Below are 18,393 nucleotides of genomic sequence, written 5' to 3' on the forward strand. Positions count from 1 at the left end.
CGAGCAGGTGTAGCGTGGTCGCTGCAGAGAGGCTGACTGTTGTGTGGTTGTCCTGACAAATACGAGCAGCTGTAGCGTGGTCGCTGCAACAAAGCTGACTGTTGTGGTTGTCCTGACAAATACGAGCAGGTACAACGTGGTCCCTGAAGACCAGAAGCAACCCAAAATAGCTCAGCCAGGTGCTCCTGGGCCAGAAGTCGGGGTCTTGCCGATCTCAGCTGGGGACTGTTTGGTTGTTCCACAGAAGGTCTTTTATTTTCTGATTCTGCAGAGAGAAGTAATCTCTGCTAGAGCCAACAAGGAGCCAACGTGAAGACAGGAAGGGCACGTGTTTGCCCATTATCCGCTTGGTCGCTCCTCGCAGGCCCTCAGGGTGAAGTATTCTCTGTCCTGTGAGCAGACTCTGAAGTCAGTGCCTTTTCTCTTCTCCAGACGGACTTTCTGGCCGGGACCAGCCGGTGGAGCTGCTCAGCCCTGCCCGTGTGAACCACATGCCCAGCACAGGTAGGTTGCCTGCGGCCTGTTAGCACCGGGCTGCACCCTGGAGTGGGGAGTGGGGCTGCACATTATTGGAGGGTGTGAACAGAAAGGGGGGCTGTGGGCTCTCAGACTCGCTGAGCTTGGATGCTCCATTCCTTGGGTTAATAGACCATCTTTTCCAGAAATGAGTTGGGCATCGGCTTGATGCCGGAAGTGGCAAAGAAATGCAACCACTCTGTTGTGAGCCTTAAAGGATGCCTGCTCTCTCCTGAGGTTTCAGCTGCTTGTGTGAGGCCCAGCCCCAGGCCCTGAGTTTGGCGGGGGCCTGGGACACACAGAGTTCCTGGCTTGCACTGGGGCCAGGCCAGGCACAAGGCCAGGCTGTGGCCAGGCACGTGGCCAGGCAGATGCCCCCTTGTCTCTGGCCCAGCCCTGCCCTTCATGGTCAAATGAGCCGACAGGGTTGCCCACCTTTAATTGAAAGAAGCCTCACCTGTGATTCTGAATTTTCCATCCCACCTGTGCTGAGTCTGAATGTGCATGTACTCCACATGCATTATCTCTGTCTCATCCCTGAAGCAGCCTTTCCCAGATCTGTGTCACCTCGCAGACTTTCTCCTCTTAGCTTTTTCCTGTAAAACACCCATTCCCGCGCCTTTTCCTCTGGGAACTCTGCTCAGTGTGTGGGTGTCCTTCACAGGCCACTTGGCCATATGAGAATATAACTCGACCCTGCACGAAGTGCCGTTCTCACACCCCACACCCCACACCCCACACCGATCCCTCAGCCAGCTTCTGAGGGCGACCTGCTGGACACCTGCAACCATCGCGTCCCAAGGCCTGGTCTCTGTGGTCTTTGACAGCCCACCCCTCCACTGCCCACTCCGCGCTCCCTTGCAGCCACCTCTTGTCCCAAGGGCGACACTGGCTGGGGCAGGGAGGTGGGCCAGCCCAGCATGCCCCTTCCCGGGCCACACGGGACCGCCCATTCACTCGCCTTCCCTCCTCTCCCTTAAACGCAAAGCAAGCGGGGAGCAAAGCTGGACTTTTCAAAGAAGCGGTTTCTTTCTGTGCATAGTGATTCTCTGAGGTCTGCCAAGGACCGCTTTTGGCACTTCCCCAGGCACAGAGCCTGGATTTTTCTCCCTGCCACACTCCTAGAAGGTGCTTGGGTCCCTGGGCAGCCTCCGGCCTCCTGCAGGGAGGCTCACAGTGGCCGCTTTATATGTGCTGCTTCGCACACCCGCTTTCACCCCGCATTCCTACCTGTCCAGGACGCTGTAGCAGGGCGGCAGGGATGGAGCCTTAAAACAGAACATGAAGGCCGTGCTTACGTTTTTATTCCGGCCCATGTACAACAGATGGACCTTCCTCATCTCCTGAGCTCGCTTCACCGAGTTATTTTTGTTTAAACACTGAATCTTTGTGTGGCGTGGGCATCTGAAGGCCAGCTCCTGGCAGGCCCAGGGCTGAGCCTAGACAGCATACTCTTCAGATAGCCTAGGGGTCTAGTCTCTGTGAATGCTGGTAAATGTGGGTGGCCTCCACGTGAGCCAGGAGCCGGCGGGTTTCACGGCAGGTTTCTGCTCGGGGAGTACAGCCTGCCTGTTGGACCTTAAGTGGCCCTGGGCTTCTTGGCCAGACGTGGACTTCAGTGTCCAACAGGGTGCGTCTGGGATCCTGGCTCCACTGCATTCGACTGTGACCCTAGGCAAGTTACTGAATATCTCTGGGCTTTATTTCCTCACTTACTAGGTGGGGCTAACGGTCCCTTCTCCGCAGGGCTCTCGTGAAGATCAAATATATGTGTCTGATTTTCAGTAGTTCCTCAACCCACGTTGTCACTTAATGGCCCCTTGCAGGTCCTCATGCTGGCAGGGGGTGTCTCCGTCACAGTGGCAACTCAGGGTCCCAGGGCATTCCACACCCGTTCTTCTCCTTGGGGAGAACCACCCAACTCAGAAGTGCCAGGTTGAGGTTGGTCAGCACCCCGTGGGTCTGAGACAAGTCACTTAACTTCCTCCTGACAGGTTCATGGAGCCTTGGTGGCACAGTGGTTAAGAGCCAAGGCTGCTAACCAAAAAGTCCACAGTGGAAACCCTATGGGGCAGTTTTACTCTGTCCTATAGGGCCGCTATGAGTTGGAATCAATTCGACAGCAGTGGGTTTAACAGGCTTGCGTTGGCAAAAGTAGAGGGACACTGTGGGCCCTCCCAGCACTTTCTGCTCGATTTTGTAACATTGGTTGTCAGACTGTTTGAGAATGACCCTAAACCAGTACCCACAAGCCCCTGGTGGGGTAAAAAGACACAGGTGCTCGGTAGCACTCATGACCTTGACCCTGAGGCTGCACATGTAGGACTCACCTTAGGAGCAGCTTAAGGTGAAGGGATCAAGTGTGGGTCGAGGACAGCTTTGGTCATTCCAGCCTACCTCAAAATGCATTCAACAAAGAAATGTTAATCTCAGGCTATATAATAATTTGAAAAGCAATGTGAAGTTTTCTTTAAAGCTGCATTTTTATGATATTAGAGTAGAAACTTTCTTAGACATATTTTAGGTCACTCCCAGTTGACTTTTGTGCATTTTCTAAGAATTGAGTTTAATCTTAAGCACTCATTTGACACTGGGCGCTATGAAAACCAGCCAATGTATATAATCTGTAGGAGTGACCTCAGCCTCACTGTAGGAACGTGTTCCTTCAGAACCCAGACCAGCTGATGTATATAATCGAGCGTGTTCCTTTAGAACCCAAAGCTTGTGCCCTGAGTGGGAAACATGCACAGATCCTGGCCCCTGTCGTGCTTCCTCTCTTTCCTTGGCCGTCCTTCCCGTACATGATGGCCACTCAACACAACTCTCTTTCTGATTATGGTTCTTCTGGGTGGCGGAGTTTGTTGTGCTTGACTACTGACCTAAAGGTTGACGTTCAAACCCGTCCAGCAGTGCAGTGGACAAAAGGCCTGGAGATCTGCAGAAGGGTCACAGCCAAGACAACCCTGTGCAGCAGTTCTACTCTGACACGTGAGTCTGAATTAACTCGACAGCAGTGAGTTTCTGTTTTTTCTTTAAATAACACTTCAACCAAAATCCATTGCCATTGAGTTAATTCCAGCTCATAGCAACTCTATAGGACAGAGTAGAACTACCACATAGGGATTCCGAGGCTGCAATCTTTATGGAAGCAGATTGCCACATCTTTTTTCCTATGGAGAAGCTGGTGAGTTCAAACGGCCAACCTTTAGGTTAGCAATTGAGCACTTAACCACTGCGCCACCAGAGCTGCTCTGAGTACACTTAGTCCTTATAAATTCTTACTTCAATGAAACAGCACTGTTAATACCTTTTCTTTGTTTACTATCTTGACTTGAGACTTTAGATAATTCACGCAAGAATATCACTTTTGTTGTAAAATTTTTTGTTGTAGAAGGAGAAAGCCAAAATGCTATTTGTTCTGGATTAATTCATTTTCTTCAACTTCCACCTTAACTTCCTTTACGTAAACGTATACATATGATTGTTTATAGAAATAAAAATTTTAAAAATTTTCACTTATAAAATGTTCCTATCATAAAAAAACCAAACCCGTTGCCATCAGGTTGATTCTCACTCATAGCAATCCTATAGGACAGAGTAGAACTGCCCCATAGGGTTTTCAAGGAGTGTCTGATGGATTCAAACTGCTGATGTTTTGGTTATCAGGCAAGCTCTTAACCATTACACCACCCGAGTTTCCTCTGTCATAAAAGACATAAAGAAAACAAAAATCCCCATAAATGGACCAATAAGTAACATCATGATAAACAGAGAAAAGGTTGAAGTTGTCAAGGATTTCATTTTACTTGGACCTACCATGAACACCCGTGGAAGTAGCAGTCAAGAAATCAAATGACACATTGCACTGGGCAAATCTGCCACAAAAGACCTCTTTAAAGTGTTAGCAAGCAGAGGTGTCACTTTAAGGGCTAAGGTGTGCCTGACCCAAGCCATGGTGTTTTCAGTCTCACATGCATGTGAAAGCTGGACAATGAATAAGAAAGATCGAAGAAGAATTGACACCTTTGAATTATGGTGTTGGTGAAGAATATTGAATATACCATGGACCGCCAAAAGAATGAACAAATCTCTCTTGAAATAAGTATAGACAGAATGCTCCTTAGAGGCAAGGATGGCAAGACTGTGTCTCACATACTTTGGACATGTTATCGTCCCTGGAGAAGGACATCATGCTTGGTAAAGCACAGGGTCAGCAAAAATGAGAAAACCCTCAACGAGGTGGATTGACACAGTGGCTGCAACAGTGGGCTCAAGCATGACAACGTTGTGAGGATGGCTCAGGACCGAACGGTGTTGCGTTCTGTGGTACATAGGATAGGGTCTCTGTGAGTAGGAACCGACTCTACAGCACTGAGCAACAACATCATAAAAGACAAAACGCACAACCATTGCCTACCTTGAAGATATGACAGGTATTAATATTAGTCCTGAGCTTCATGTGTCTTTCTGTTTGTGAAGAAATGAAGTGTGACAGTGATGGCTCAGGCCATGCCCTTTCTCTCTTCCCAGAGGTGGTCATTATCCTGGAGTCGTTATGTATCGTCTCCACACTGTGTTATTACTACAGAAGTACTCACTGTAGTTTCTGGCTGGTGCTAATGGTTAACGTGCTCAGCTGCTAACTGAAAGTTTGGAGGTTCGAGTCCACCTAGAGGCAGCTCAGAAGAAAGGCCTACCAATCTACTTGTGAAAATCAGCCATTGAAGACCCTGTGGAGCACAGTTGTACTCTGACACACTGGGTCACCAGGTCAGGGTCGGCTCGGTGTTTGGGCTGTGCCTGACTGTGCTCCTGCATTCTCTCGGCTTTTCCAGAACCTAGGGCGGCAGCTGTGGTACTGAGGGTCCCAGTGCGCAGGAAGGTGAAGGGCAGCTGGCCTGGAGCAGAAGGGAGTGGCTTTTCTGGTGGTTTCCATCACTCTCTAGTTGGACCACTTCTTGAATTCTTTCCTTTTTTCCTATATTCCTATTCTCTGCTCCCGTTTCTTTACTCAGATGTCACCAAATCAAGGGCTCCCCGGCAATACACTTTTGAATGCCAGAGGGCTGTGGAGAGAAGGGACACAGGGTCCAGGTCTGCACAACGATGTGTGGCGGAGTTGCTGGCCTGGCTGCTCAGGTGGCCACGTGTCAGACTCACTGGATTAGACATGTTGCCAGGTCTGGTGTCGGGCTCACTGGATTGGACGTGTTGCCTGGCCAGGTGGCTTTCTCTTGCATTGTGCTCTCCTGGCCGAGAGAGCAAAGGGCCTGAGGCAACCCTGAGGGAGCAGTGTTGGGGGGGCTGGTGCTGCACCCACAGCTCCCAGCATAGCCCCCAAGCCTCCACTGAGGCAGTCCCTAGCACAGTTGTGAAGTAAGCCTCTGTCTTCAGGGGCACCACGTCTGATTCCCCTGGGAAGGCCCTGTCTCACCTTCCTGGGGCTTGGAACCATGGCGGCCTGTGATGTGTGGGTGCTAACCTGCTGGGCAGAGCGTTTTGGTTTGGAACCAGTTTTCCTTGAGCCTGCGTCAGTGTGCCCATCTCCTGGCCCCTCTGCCTCTGGGGCCATGCCTGCCTGTCCCACTAGGCTATCCTGGGTGGGCATCTCCTCTGCCTGTCTGAGGGTCACACTGTCCATCCTGGGCCTTCTGTCCCTGCACACTGTGTTTCCTCTGTGTGCTGGTTGTCTGCCACTTTGGTCTCTACCTTCTGGGATACAAATTTCCCTGGCATGTCTGGGGAGCTGCTGTCTGCTTGTGTTTAGGAGCGGGGACCCAAAGGGTGATGGGCCCCTTGGGGGCTGTGGAGGTGCTAGCATCTGGGGCTCCCCTGCCCTGCTCGGGAGCCATCTCTCCAGCGAGCTGACCAGACCTTCCACCCCCGTGTGAAGGGCGTGTCTGCCGGGCTGCCAGATTCTCGGAGATGGAGACCATGGTGTCTCGTGGTTAGCATGCACTTTTCCACCTATTTTACCTTTCTGATACAGTACCCTCGCCTGTCCAGAAAATGACTCTCCAGGGATCTGCTGTCTGCGTGGGGTGAGGGAGGGGCCTGAACAACTGTTCATCTCCTGGTTTGGGCACCACCTGCACCTCCAGAGGCTGGGTGCTGCTGCTCCTGAGCCCAGGGGCTGCCCCTAGGTCAGACAGCTTCTCCCTCCCCAACCGTGGCGATGATAAGACAGCTACCCTTGATTCGTCTTCCATCTTTCTGACATGCAGAATTTTGTTGCTGCACTTTTATCCCATTTTATTTCTGTCTGTGTTGGTCATGTCTTTTTTAAAAATCCACGTACCATTTGAGTGGGATCTCAGAGGGAGCTGGATGACACGGTTGGGTTCAGGCCGCCATTTTTACCCAGACATGCCCCTCCCCATGCCTCTGAATTGGTGTCATACTGCCCACTGGCCTGAGCCCATGCACACCCCCGGCCCACCGGGGCTCCTGCCCCCTGCCACGGTATCTGGTATCCGCTGCCTCGTTTCCCAGCTGATCTTTCAATATCCCTGGTGTTTGGAAGGTGGACAGATAAAGGCCCTTCCTATCCTGGGTGAAAATTGGATTGTTTGGGTTTTTATGTTTATCAGGAGTTGTTCCACCCCAGTTACTTTTTATACTGTTGTTGTTGCTGTAGACCATGAGACTTATAAAGAGCTCACTGTCTGGCCTGAAGGAAGGAATACGAATAGTAAGAAAGAAAACATTTATTGGTTGTCTCCGAGTTATGACTTAGGCTGGCTGGCTGGCTCGGAATGTCTGCACCACACAGAACCCTGATGGTGCTGAAGTTGGGGGGCTGGCGGTTCCTCCATCTTAGGGAGAAAGCATGGGCAGCTGTAGCAAGGCCCTCACATCTGTTTCCGTACGGGAAGTAAGGAACCATCACTTAACATCTTTCTGCATGTTTGAAAGTTTTAAGTGATTTTTAGGCAGAAGAGTTTTTTTTTCTCCTAACTCAGAATTGTGGTTTATGCATTTGGAGGATCACTGAGGCCAGCACTGTTATGTATTGGTGAAGAACGTTTTTGTATTTTACCTATTTCTTTTCTTTCTCTCCTTCCTCCCTTCTTTCCAGCTTTGGTTTATATACTTTAAAGCTATAAGTGTGTAAATACAGTGTATCAGGAGGACCGTTGGAACCCTCGAATAGTGTTTAAGAGTGCTTTTAGCAGGTTGCTGGAGAACGCTGTTGGTAACTTGTCCACATGACGCCGTTACAGTCCGGTTGAAACAATTTTCATTTTTAATGATCCCACTTTAAAGCAACATGATGCTGTAGTCACACGCACAGCTGTCCTCTAGGAGAGCAGAGTACCCTCTTTTAAGGAAGTGTCTCCATTTCTGAAGCCTCCCAGGAGGTGTACACGTTGTCCAAGCAGGTTCTCTGTTTGTCACAGTCAGGCTTATGGAGCCAAATGTCTGACCCGCTGAAGTATCCTTTGAGAAATAGCTACAGGGCTGGGGGGAAGGAGAGATACAGAAGGAGGCTTAGCAGGTGGGTCGTGAGCCAGAGGGCGAGGGAGTTGGCACTGCTCTTCTAGCCCACCAATGTTTACCTGTCACCCAGGGACAGCTGCTCAGGGGAGGCTGCTGCTGGGGAAGCCAGGAGTGTCACATTTTCTGTATCTCCTGTGCCAGCGCCTCCCTTCATCCCTCCCTCCAGGTATCTCTCCTGCACCCTGGGGGCAGGGAACAGCTGTGGAGGTGGTGGGAGTCTAGATATTTTGATGAGAAACCTATAGGAAGTGCAAATTTGGTTTTGGGGGAAGACACTGTATCACTGTGGCTTGGTTTGCCTGTTTATCATCTTTTCAAAGAACCAGCTTTTGCCTGTGTTGGTACTCTGTGTATGTTTGTTTCCACTTCACTGATTCCTGTTCTTACCTCTGTTCTTCTCCTCCCTGTGGGTTTGTTCTGTGTTCCTGTCCTGATGTCTTAGGTTGGGCCTTTGGCCACTTCATCTTCAGCTTCTCTTCCCTTTTTGATGTAAGCGTTTAAGGCTGCATACTTCCCTTTGGGTATATATGTAGCTAAATTTGCTAAGTCCTAATTTGTAGTCTCTTTAAAATTGGTATCTCATGATAAAATGAGATATTTAGAAGTTTTTTTTTTTTTTTTAATTTCTGAAAGTATGGGCTTTTCAAGTAGTCTTTTTGTTATTGATGTCTAATTTACTGCATTATGGCTAGAAATTATTGCGCCTTTGAAATGTGTTGAGACTTGCATTATGGCTGGTTCTCATGAACATCTAATACGTGCTTCAGAAGAGTTAGTGTTCTCTAGTTGTTGAGTGCTAGATTCTAAATATGCTTGTTAAATCAAACTTATTCACTGTAAATTATGCCAAATATTAGGAATGTGAGACTGTGCTAGAAGGTGTTAAGTTTGTGGAGGCAAATGAGCAGGCAGGGGCAGAAAGAATTCTGGGGTAGGGGGGATTATTTTAAATAGGGGAGTGTCATGGATTGAATTGTGTCCCCCCAAAATATGTTTCAACTTGGCTGGGCCATGATTCTCAGTGGGTTGGCAGTTATGTAATGATGTAGTTATCCTTCATGTTGTGATCTTAGGCCATGATTCCCAGTATGGTGTTGGCGAATAATATTGAATATACCATGGACTGCCAAAAGAACAAACAAATCTGTCTTGGAAGAAGTACAACCAGAATGCTTCTTAGAAGCAAGGATGGTGAGACTGCGTCTTAGATACTTTGGACATGTTGTCAGGAGGGATCAGTCTCTAGAGAAGGACATCATGCTTGGCAGAGTACAGGGCCAGCAGAAAAGAGGAAGACCCTCAATGAGGTGGATTGACACAGTGGCTGCAACAGTGAGCTCAAGCATAACAACGATTGTAAGGATGGCGCAGGACCAGGCAGTGTTTTGTTCTGTTGTGCATAAGGTCGCTATGAGTCAGAACCAACTCGACGGCACGTAACAACAACAACAACAGGCCACAACCTAGGGAAACTCCCTTTACATTGGATCAGGAATGTGACCTGGTAAGGGTGTTACAATCCCACCCTAATCCTCTTTAACATAAAATTACAATCACAAAATGGAGGACAAACACACAATACTGGGAATCACGGCCTAACCAAGTTGACACGTATTTTTGGGGGGACACAATTCAATCCATGACAGGTGGGTGTATCTTGAGCCACACCCTTTAAGTACTGCCTTACTTAAGTCACCACCCTTCACCCCCTTATTGAAGTCATGCCCTTGCTTGAGTCACACCTTTTGTCTTTCAAGAGATAAAAGGGAGAGAGAAGAGAGCAGAGAAAGAGGGGCCTGGCTACCACCAAGAAAGGAAAGCTGGGAGTGGAGCACATCCTTTGGACTTGGAGTTCCCTGTGTTGAGAACTGCCTAGACTCAAGGGAAGATTGATGCCAAGAAACATGGATATTTCCACAGATGTTGAAAGGGGGCAAAGACCTTCTCCCAGAGTTGACAGAGAGAGAAAACCATCCCCTAGTGGTGGCACCCTGAATTTGGACTTCTAGTCTCCTAAACTGTGAAAAATAAATGCCTATTTGTTAAAACCACCCATTTGTGGTATTTGCTATAGCAGCACTACATAACTAAGAATTTGGTACCAGGAGCAGAGTGCTGCTCTAGTAGTTACCAAAAATGTGGAAGTGGGGTAATGAGTTGAGAAGAGCTTTAAGGTGCTTAATAATAAAAGCCTAGACTGCCTTGAAGAGACTCTTGGTAGAATTATGGACATCAAAGGTGGTTCCACTGAGGACTCTGACGGAAGTGAGGAGAGGTATAGAGAAAGATTCTGTCGTCTTCGAGAATACATACAGTGCTAGCCAGAGAATGTTGCTGGAGATGTGGATGTTCAATGTGTTTCTGGTGAGGCTTTAAAAGAAAATGATAAACATGATTGGACAATGGAAGAAGGGTGATGCTTTTTGTGCAGTGGCAAAGAACTCGTCTGAATTAAGTTCAAATGTTTTTTGTGTGTAAGGGCCCTAAAATCCACGTTCTTGGCGTTGGTGAGGCTTCTGTCCACGATGTGGGCCGGATTCCCTCCTGCTCTCTTGACCATTGTCCAGAACTTACTTCTGCTCTGCTGTTCTCAGAAAGTGTGCTTGAAAGATTATTAGAAATTGTTCTGGGAAGGCTCTTGCTGAAACTTGTGGTCTGTCATAAATTACCAGCCAATCAAAGGTAAAGGATTAACCCATTGTAGTTTCATTTTGTAAGTTACTTAGCATATTTTAAAATATTCATAGTTTTTACTGTAACTAATATATATCTAATCAGGGTGTAACTATTATAATCTTTATTGATTCTCCTGTAACTGCTTAATGTATAGTTCCTGATTTTGTTAGTTCCAAATTCTCTGTATAAAAATTGCCTGTTCCACCTGTTCCATTCAGTACTTGCTGTTTGTACTTTGTGTCTCCCAGGTTTAAACTGTAATTATTCTCTCAATAAAACTTTTTAATTTTAAGTGTAGAGACTCCGACTTTTTTCTCTGCGACATTTCTGGTGTCATAAGTGGGATCCACAGGTGGCTTCAGGACATCGAGGAAGTGGGCTTTCAGTACCAGCCGAGCTCCTTTGCAGCTCTCGGACTCTTGAGCTCTTCTTCCTTGTGTAGAACTCTTCAGGCTTTTATTGAGGGATCTATTTCTGTTGTACACTCCTGTCCGTCTGTCTCTCTGGTCCTTGCAGGGTTAAAACTGTCTTAAGTGATTGAAGCTTGCTCTCTGAGGAATCTCAGGCTCCGTAGGCCAAAACAAAGCATCAGGTGCAGGACGGCCAATTAAATGCCAATAGGGTGGTCACCAGCTACTTCCAGCACTTAAAGAGTCCTGTGACAGGATAAACCCGACCAAGGAACAGGCACAGAGGCCTGCTTGTTGTGTTTTGATTCTCCTGAAGGCTTTGAGCTAGCGAGATTGTCTTTCTTTTTAAATTGGTCTTTCTGCACATTTCTCTTAACTCACAAATCACACTAATTGGTGGCGGCTTTTCTTCTATTGTCGATTGCTTTCAGTGTTTGTCATGGATTGAATTGTGTCCCCCAAAAATACCTGTCAACTTGGCTAGGTCATGATTCCCAGTGTAGTGTGATTGTCTACCATTTTGTCATCTGATGTGATTTCCCCATGGGTTGTAAATGCCACCACTATGATGTTAATGAGATGGATTAGCGGCATTTATATTATTGATGAGGTCTAAAATGATTAGATAGTGTCTTAAGACAATCTCTTTTGAAATATAAAAGAAAAAAGTGAGCAGAGAGACATGGGGACCTCATACTACCAAGAGGAAGCAGTGCTGGGAGCAGAACGCGTCCTTTGTATGTGGGGTTCCCACGTGGAGGAGCTCCTAGTCCCGGGGAGGATTGATGACAAGGACCTTCCTCCAGAACCAGCAGAGAGAGGAAGCTTCCCCTGGAGCTGATACCCTGAATTTGGAGTTCTAGCCTACTAGACTGTGAGAGAATAAACTTCTGTTTGTTTAAGCCATCCACTTGTGGTATTTCTGTTAAAGCATCTCTAGATAACTAAGAGACTGTTTTATGAGTTAATTGTCCAGGCAAGTTTCAGGATAAACTGGATCAAGGCACAGAGGCCTGCTGGTTGTGTTAAATTCAACTGTTTCCTGAACTCATTAAACGTTTCATCTGGTCTTGCAAGACTGTACTTTTGTAAGCCTGTGCCAGCCCTAAGTGGTAAGTCTCTGCCAGCATCAAATATGTCTCCACTAGTGGCAGCAGTGGGACAGGCGCCTGGGCGTGCCTCTGTTAGTGGTAGTAGCAAGAGAGCATGACTCTACTGGTAGCCATACCAATGGGGCATCTAGATTCAGAACCTTTTCTATACTCGCTGTCCTTCTTTTGTCCTCTTTACCTTACATTTCCCTGTCAAAAATACCGTGTATCATAAAAATACCTAAACCTGTTTCCATTGAGTCAATTCTGATTCATAGCAATCCAGCCCTCTAGGACAGAGTAAAACTGCCCCATAGAGTTTCCAAGGCGTGGCTAGTGGATTCGAACTGCCGACATTTTGGTTAGCAACCATAGCTCGCTGTACCTCTTAACCACTGTACCTCCAGGGCTCCTTAAAATAGCTAGTAAAGTTAAGAATCCAGAGGAGACAGATAAGCCTCTACGAATCAGCTTTTCTCCCTGGTCAAAAGCGGAACTTCATGCGATAGTAAAGGAATTTCCTAATCCTCGCAAAGACCCCAGAAAAATTTAGAATTTTAATAGAAACCTGTGAACCAGGATTGTCAGATTTATACCAATTAAAAAATATGTTAGTAAGACCAGGCGGAGGCCAACTGTGGGTTAAGCAAGCTAATTGGAAAAGCTCAGAACAATTTTTAGCTATTAAAGTTACTGTCTTGGGTACTAAATTATTAGAGCAAGTTAAAAGTATAGCTAGGTCACTTTTAGATGCAATTCCCAAAATATTTCCTCAGAAAATAGATCAAGCAAAAGTTCAATGTTATAAACAAGAAAAAGATAAAAATATATACAATTACCAAGACTTTGTAGCTAAGGTTTCTGAAAAACATCCAGGTCTGTGACAAAGAATGTTGACATAGCCTTTAATTCTGTTTATAAATAGACTCCTTCCATAATGGGCAGAATTAATTAAACACTTTACAAAACTAACAAACAAATTCATGACATTGAAACTACAACCTTTGCAGGCTCCAGCTGAAATCTGGTCAGTTCCCTGACCCTTTTCAAAACAAAGTCTGAGATACGTTATGATGGTAAGAAACCAGGCCATAAAAAAGGAGAGTGCCGTAAAATTACGAAAAGAGAAAAGCACTCAAAGAAAAGGGGAACTTAACACCAAGTTCTGCTTTAGCTATCTAGTGCTGCTATGACAGAAATGCCACAAGTGGATGACTTTAACAAACATTAATTTATTCTCTCAGTTTAGGAGGCTAGGAGGTTGAATTCAGGGTGCCAGCTCCTGGGGAAGGCTTTTTTCCTCGGTTGGCTTTAGGGGAAGGTTCTTGTCATCAGTCTTCCCCTGAGTCTAGGAGTTTCTCAGTGCAGGGACTGTTCTGCTCTCGGCTCTTCTTTCTTGGTGATAGGAGGTCCCGCTCTCTTTTTGTTTGTCTCTGCTTTTACCTCTTTAAAGACCTCTTTAAAGAGTTAAAAAGCAAAGATGTCACTTTGAGGACTAAGGTGCACCTGACTCACGCCATGGCATTTTCATTTGACTCATCTGCATGGGAAAGCTGGACAATGAATAAGGAAGACTGAAGAAAAATTGACACCTTTGAATTATGGTATTGGTGAAGAGTATTGAATATACCATGGACTGCCAGAAGAACAAACAAGTCTGTCTTGGAAGACGTACAGCCAGAATGCTCCTTAGAAGTGAGGATGATGAGACTTCATCTCACATACTTTGGACATATTATCAGGCAAGAACAATCCCTGGATAAAGACATCATGCTTGGTAAAGTAGAGGATCAGTGAAAAGGAGAAAGACCCTCATCAAGATGGATTGATGCAGTGGCTGCAACAGTGGACTCACACACAGCCACGATTGTGAGGATGGTGCAGGATCGGGCAGTGTTTTGTTGTCTTGTACATAGGGTCGCTATAAGTCAGAACCAACTTGATGGCACCTAACAACAACGACAAGGAAAGAAAACAGGAACTTATCACCCAAGAAAAAGAGAAAATTAAATTTATCCCAACCAAAAATTCTTCAGTATCCTCTCAAATGGACTCCCTTTTAAGGGTGTTATTCTTGTGGAGTCCTGGTGATGCAGAACTTGGCTGTTAACCAAAAGGTCAGCAGTTCAAATCCACCAGCCCCTCATTGAAAACCCTGTGAGGCAAAATTGACTCGATGGCAACAGGTTTGGGTTTTTTTGTTTATTATTATTGTATTTATATGTTTGTGTAGTGCGATGCATTGCTTTTGTGTGGCTGTTCTTGCCATGGTCTCGTAACTCTCACCCAAGTGATTGGGTGGGACTGTGGATATAGGGCAGTTGTGCCCCCCCCCATGGGATTGGTTGGTTTTGCCATCCCACTGGGCTTGAAATGAGCCATCCCAGAGGTGAGAGAGGATCCCTCCATCACCAAGGAAGGAGAGCCAAGAACAGAGCATGTCCTTTGGACCCGCGATCCCTGCGCTGAGAAGCTTCTGGAATTAGAAGACCGAGAGAGAGAGAGAGCTGCAACACTGAAGACAGCAAGAAGCAGTGGCAGAGAAATGGCAACAGGAAACAGCATGGTGGGCTTCCTGGCCTACAGAGCAAGATACCTGAGTGCCTTTGGGTAGGAAGCTTGCTGATGGAGTAGGGTGTCTCCGGGCACTTGGTGGAGCTAGGTTTGCTGACCCACAGACCTAAAGCTGGGTGCCGTTGGGCCAAGGATTACTGGCGGAATGAGGTTCCTCTGGTCACTTATCGCCAGAGCTAAAAGAGCTTTGTAACACTTGCCTGAGCAGAGCAGAGCAGAGGCTGAGGGCCAGAGAGAGTCATGCCTTTGAGGAGAGCTTAAAAGAGGCTGTCCTGATAGAAGAACTGCATCCTTAGCATTCCTGAATCTGAATTGTAACCTGTTACTTCCCTAAATAAACCCCATAATCATGAGTATTGTCTGGGAGTTTTGTGTGGCCATTGCAATGAATTATCATACCTAGCAGAGCAGTAGAGAGTGCCGTGGGAGGGCTGGTTGGTGTCCGAATTGGTAAAAATGGCAGGGAGAGGAGGCAAGTCTGACCTCTGCCTCCAAGGAATCAGCCTTGGGCTGTTGATCTTGATTCTCCTTCCGTCCTTTGAAGTTAGAGGCATTCAGACCCCACCCCCACACCAGTCTTAGGGTTTGTCTTATGTAACATGGCATAGTTTGTCTCATTTAATTTTTAAGTCTTTATCATTTGTCAAATGGTGCACCAAAAAGGACAGTCTAAAAGATATGTGGCCACCTTAGGAATCTTTTGAATTGACTAAGTTAACTTCTCTGTGCAATAAATTATATAAGAAAGGCTCCCAAATTAGCAGAAACAATGAGATGCCTATTTTAATTAGTATTTTGAAGTTTCTAAAAGACATCAAGAAACTAAAATAGCTTCTCTGCTGAACTTTCTGTGTCTAAATTAACTAAACAGAATAGAAAATTACAACACCAGAGCTCTGTAGCTGCACTTTCTGCCCCTCCAGTGGTAGTTCCTCTTTATCTTCTTCTGAAAATACCTTATCTGAACATCCCCTCACCAGGGAAAACTTTAAGCCTGGTGTTTTCTTTGTTCCTTAAACTTATATCCTTTGTTCCTTGCACTTGCACAGAATTACACAATGTTGTTAAAGATTTTCCAAGATTTTGTGAGGATCCTATAAAACATGCAAAAGACAGGGTTATGAAAATGTAATAATTTCTTGTCTCTGGATGGTATTATTAAATTAGGCTATAATACTCCTTTCAAAGAACTTAACTCTGATCAGTTTGATAATAAATATTTATATGCATTGGATAATCTTAATCTGACAAAGTTTTTGTGTTTATGTCAACATTAAAAGCAGAATCTTAAAAGCAAAAGTTGAACCTTTAGCCGCTTGTTGCTGAAAAAGCAGAAGTTGAGTCTTTTGAACTGTAGTTGATTTTGAGTCTGCTGGAGCAGTGGTTAAGAGCTGTGGCTGCTAAACCAAAAGGCTGGCAGTTCAAATCCACTAGCCTCCTCTTAGAAATCCTATGGGGTGATTCCACTCTGTCCTATAGGGACGCTATGGGTTGGAATTGACTCTATGGCAATTTTTTTTTAAGATGTTAATATATTTAGGTCTGATAATAAGTATGTGACCATTGCACTTAAAGTAGTGTACTCTAGGAAATACATAGAACAAGCACAGGAAATTTAAAAGTTTTATTACAAGGAAATTTATTTGATATGATCAAAGTTTTTATTTATTGCAGTTAAAAATTTAGTGGATTAATTTATGAGAATTTTTTAAGAATTTAAATGTCATAAAGCAAAGAATTAAGTTCTTTGCTGTTAAAATTGCAAAATTTTCTTTGACTACTAGGTTAAAGAGTTAATGTCATCTTTTGTACAATCTGTCTCAAAGGCCAGATTTCCAAAGAATAAATTCCTAAGTCAAAAACCCGACCACATGGCTTTAAGGAAAGCTAAGAATTTTGCCTTTAGGATCCTTAGTTAAATAACTTAAGTATTGTTTCTTGGTGACCTATGATAGGCTCCTGACAACTTGTAAACTTTGTGGAGAGCCACAAAAGATTTGTTCTGCTTTATAAAAGAAAAAAAAAATTCATTTAAAGTGTCGAGTTACATGAAACATGTTGTCAAATCAAGAAAAGTGCCTGATTTTGTTTGGGTTAAAAATTTATGTGTTAGTGGTTCCATTTATGTTTTTTCCTGATATTAGACAATAAGTGCATACTGTCATGATTTTATTGCTTTGTTTCTTTTGAGCCTGGCATCATCAAGGCCATTGATTTTGGCTGGGGGAGGTTTGTGTCATTTACTCGTGGAGTGTTTATTACTCTTAAGATGTCTAGAGACTTGATAGTCTTGGGATATTCTTGATATGGCACATGGTGGTCTTGAGACACAGTGTAATGTCATCAGGTTTGTGTCTCAGGATTATTATGTGTTATATCTGAAGCTCTTTAAAGATAGGGTTAATCAGAATGTTTAGAGATATTTTTGTCTGAATTTTTTTTTAATTGACTCTCTTTGACTTTGCATTACTTTTGAAATTAATTCCTATCAAGTCTTTCACTTTTAAGAATTATAAGTTAACCATGGCCATCTTTAAGTTTGACATCTGCAGGTAAATTCTACTTCACGAATTCACTAGGGGTGTTTTACTAAAGTGCTTGCATCAGACTTAAAAGAATTCTGATAATTCAAATGCCATTAGACTGTTCAACCCACTAAAAGACTTAAACTAAAATTTAAGCACCCTAGTGGCCAAAAGCAGATGGCTTCAAAGTGCACACAGCTGATCACAAGATCAAGGAGAAAGACTTCATGCAAGTCAGCAAAACTTTTGGACTCTATTTCTTATTCCTATGTTAATACGTATTGTCTTTGAAATTCTCATTTCATCAATTAACTAGTAATTCTAGCATGTGAGTAACTGTGAGAAAAACTTGTTTTGTTGTGACTATCATTCTCATATGTTTGCTTATGTTATTTCTTAGTTATATTTCCCTATTATGAAAGTTTTTTTTCTTTTAATTAAGTATTCTTTTTGGTCTCCGTAACCCCCATTAACACTGGGCCTGTTTTGTTGAATGTTGCCTAAAATGTTCCTCTGATACCTGTAACCAAGCCACTTGCTATTCAAAAGATCACGTAGTTTGAAAAAAACAGCAATTAAAAAGACAGCTTGGCCCTTCACTTTGATTGGCAGCCTCCCCCCCGCCCCACCAAGTATTCCTATTAATTCGACTGTGCTCTTACCATTCCCAAAAGGATCTCAAACTGTAGCATGGCGAAGAGGTCTGGTGGTGCCTGGCTACTAAACAGTAGCATCTGGCGTTTTAAAAGCTCACTAAGGTGAGCAGCCACCCAAAAGGGAATACAATCATCCAATTCTATGCAGAAGACAGAATTAGTGATCAAAGGATGTTCCTGGAAATCCTCGATCAAAAGGAGGAAATGTGTAAGGGCTCTAAAATCCAGCTACTTGGCATTGGTGAAGTTTCTGTCCAAGATGTAGGCTGGACTCCACCTTACTCCATTGGCCATTGTCCAGAACTTAACTTCTGCTTTGCTGTACTTGGAAGGTATGCTTGAAAGATTACTACAAATTATTCTAAGGAGACTATGAGTTTTGTTAAGAGTTCCCCTCAAAGATTATTACAAATTGTTCCAGGGAGGCTCTTGCTGAAACTTACGG

At 45.0% G+C, this 18,393-nt stretch overlaps 1 protein-coding gene across 18 annotated transcripts in view; it reads left to right on the top strand.

Annotated features, from left to right (window-relative positions):
* HDAC4 (histone deacetylase 4) overlaps positions 1 to 18,393 on the top strand; it is a 338,607-nt gene that overhangs the window by 161,924 nt on the left and 158,290 nt on the right. For all 18 annotated transcript variants that reach the window (XM_064286430.1, XM_064286436.1, XM_064286431.1 and 15 more), the window contains one exon: positions 433 to 504. In XM_064286430.1, coding sequence (XP_064142500.1) covers positions 433 to 504 — 72 coding nt within the window. The remainder of the gene's footprint in view (positions 1 to 432; positions 505 to 18,393) is intronic.

Source organism: Loxodonta africana, chromosome 6 (genome assembly GCF_030014295.1).
Source record: "Loxodonta africana isolate mLoxAfr1 chromosome 6, mLoxAfr1.hap2, whole genome shotgun sequence".
In the NCBI taxonomy this organism is placed as follows: domain Eukaryota; kingdom Metazoa; phylum Chordata; class Mammalia; order Proboscidea; family Elephantidae; genus Loxodonta; species Loxodonta africana.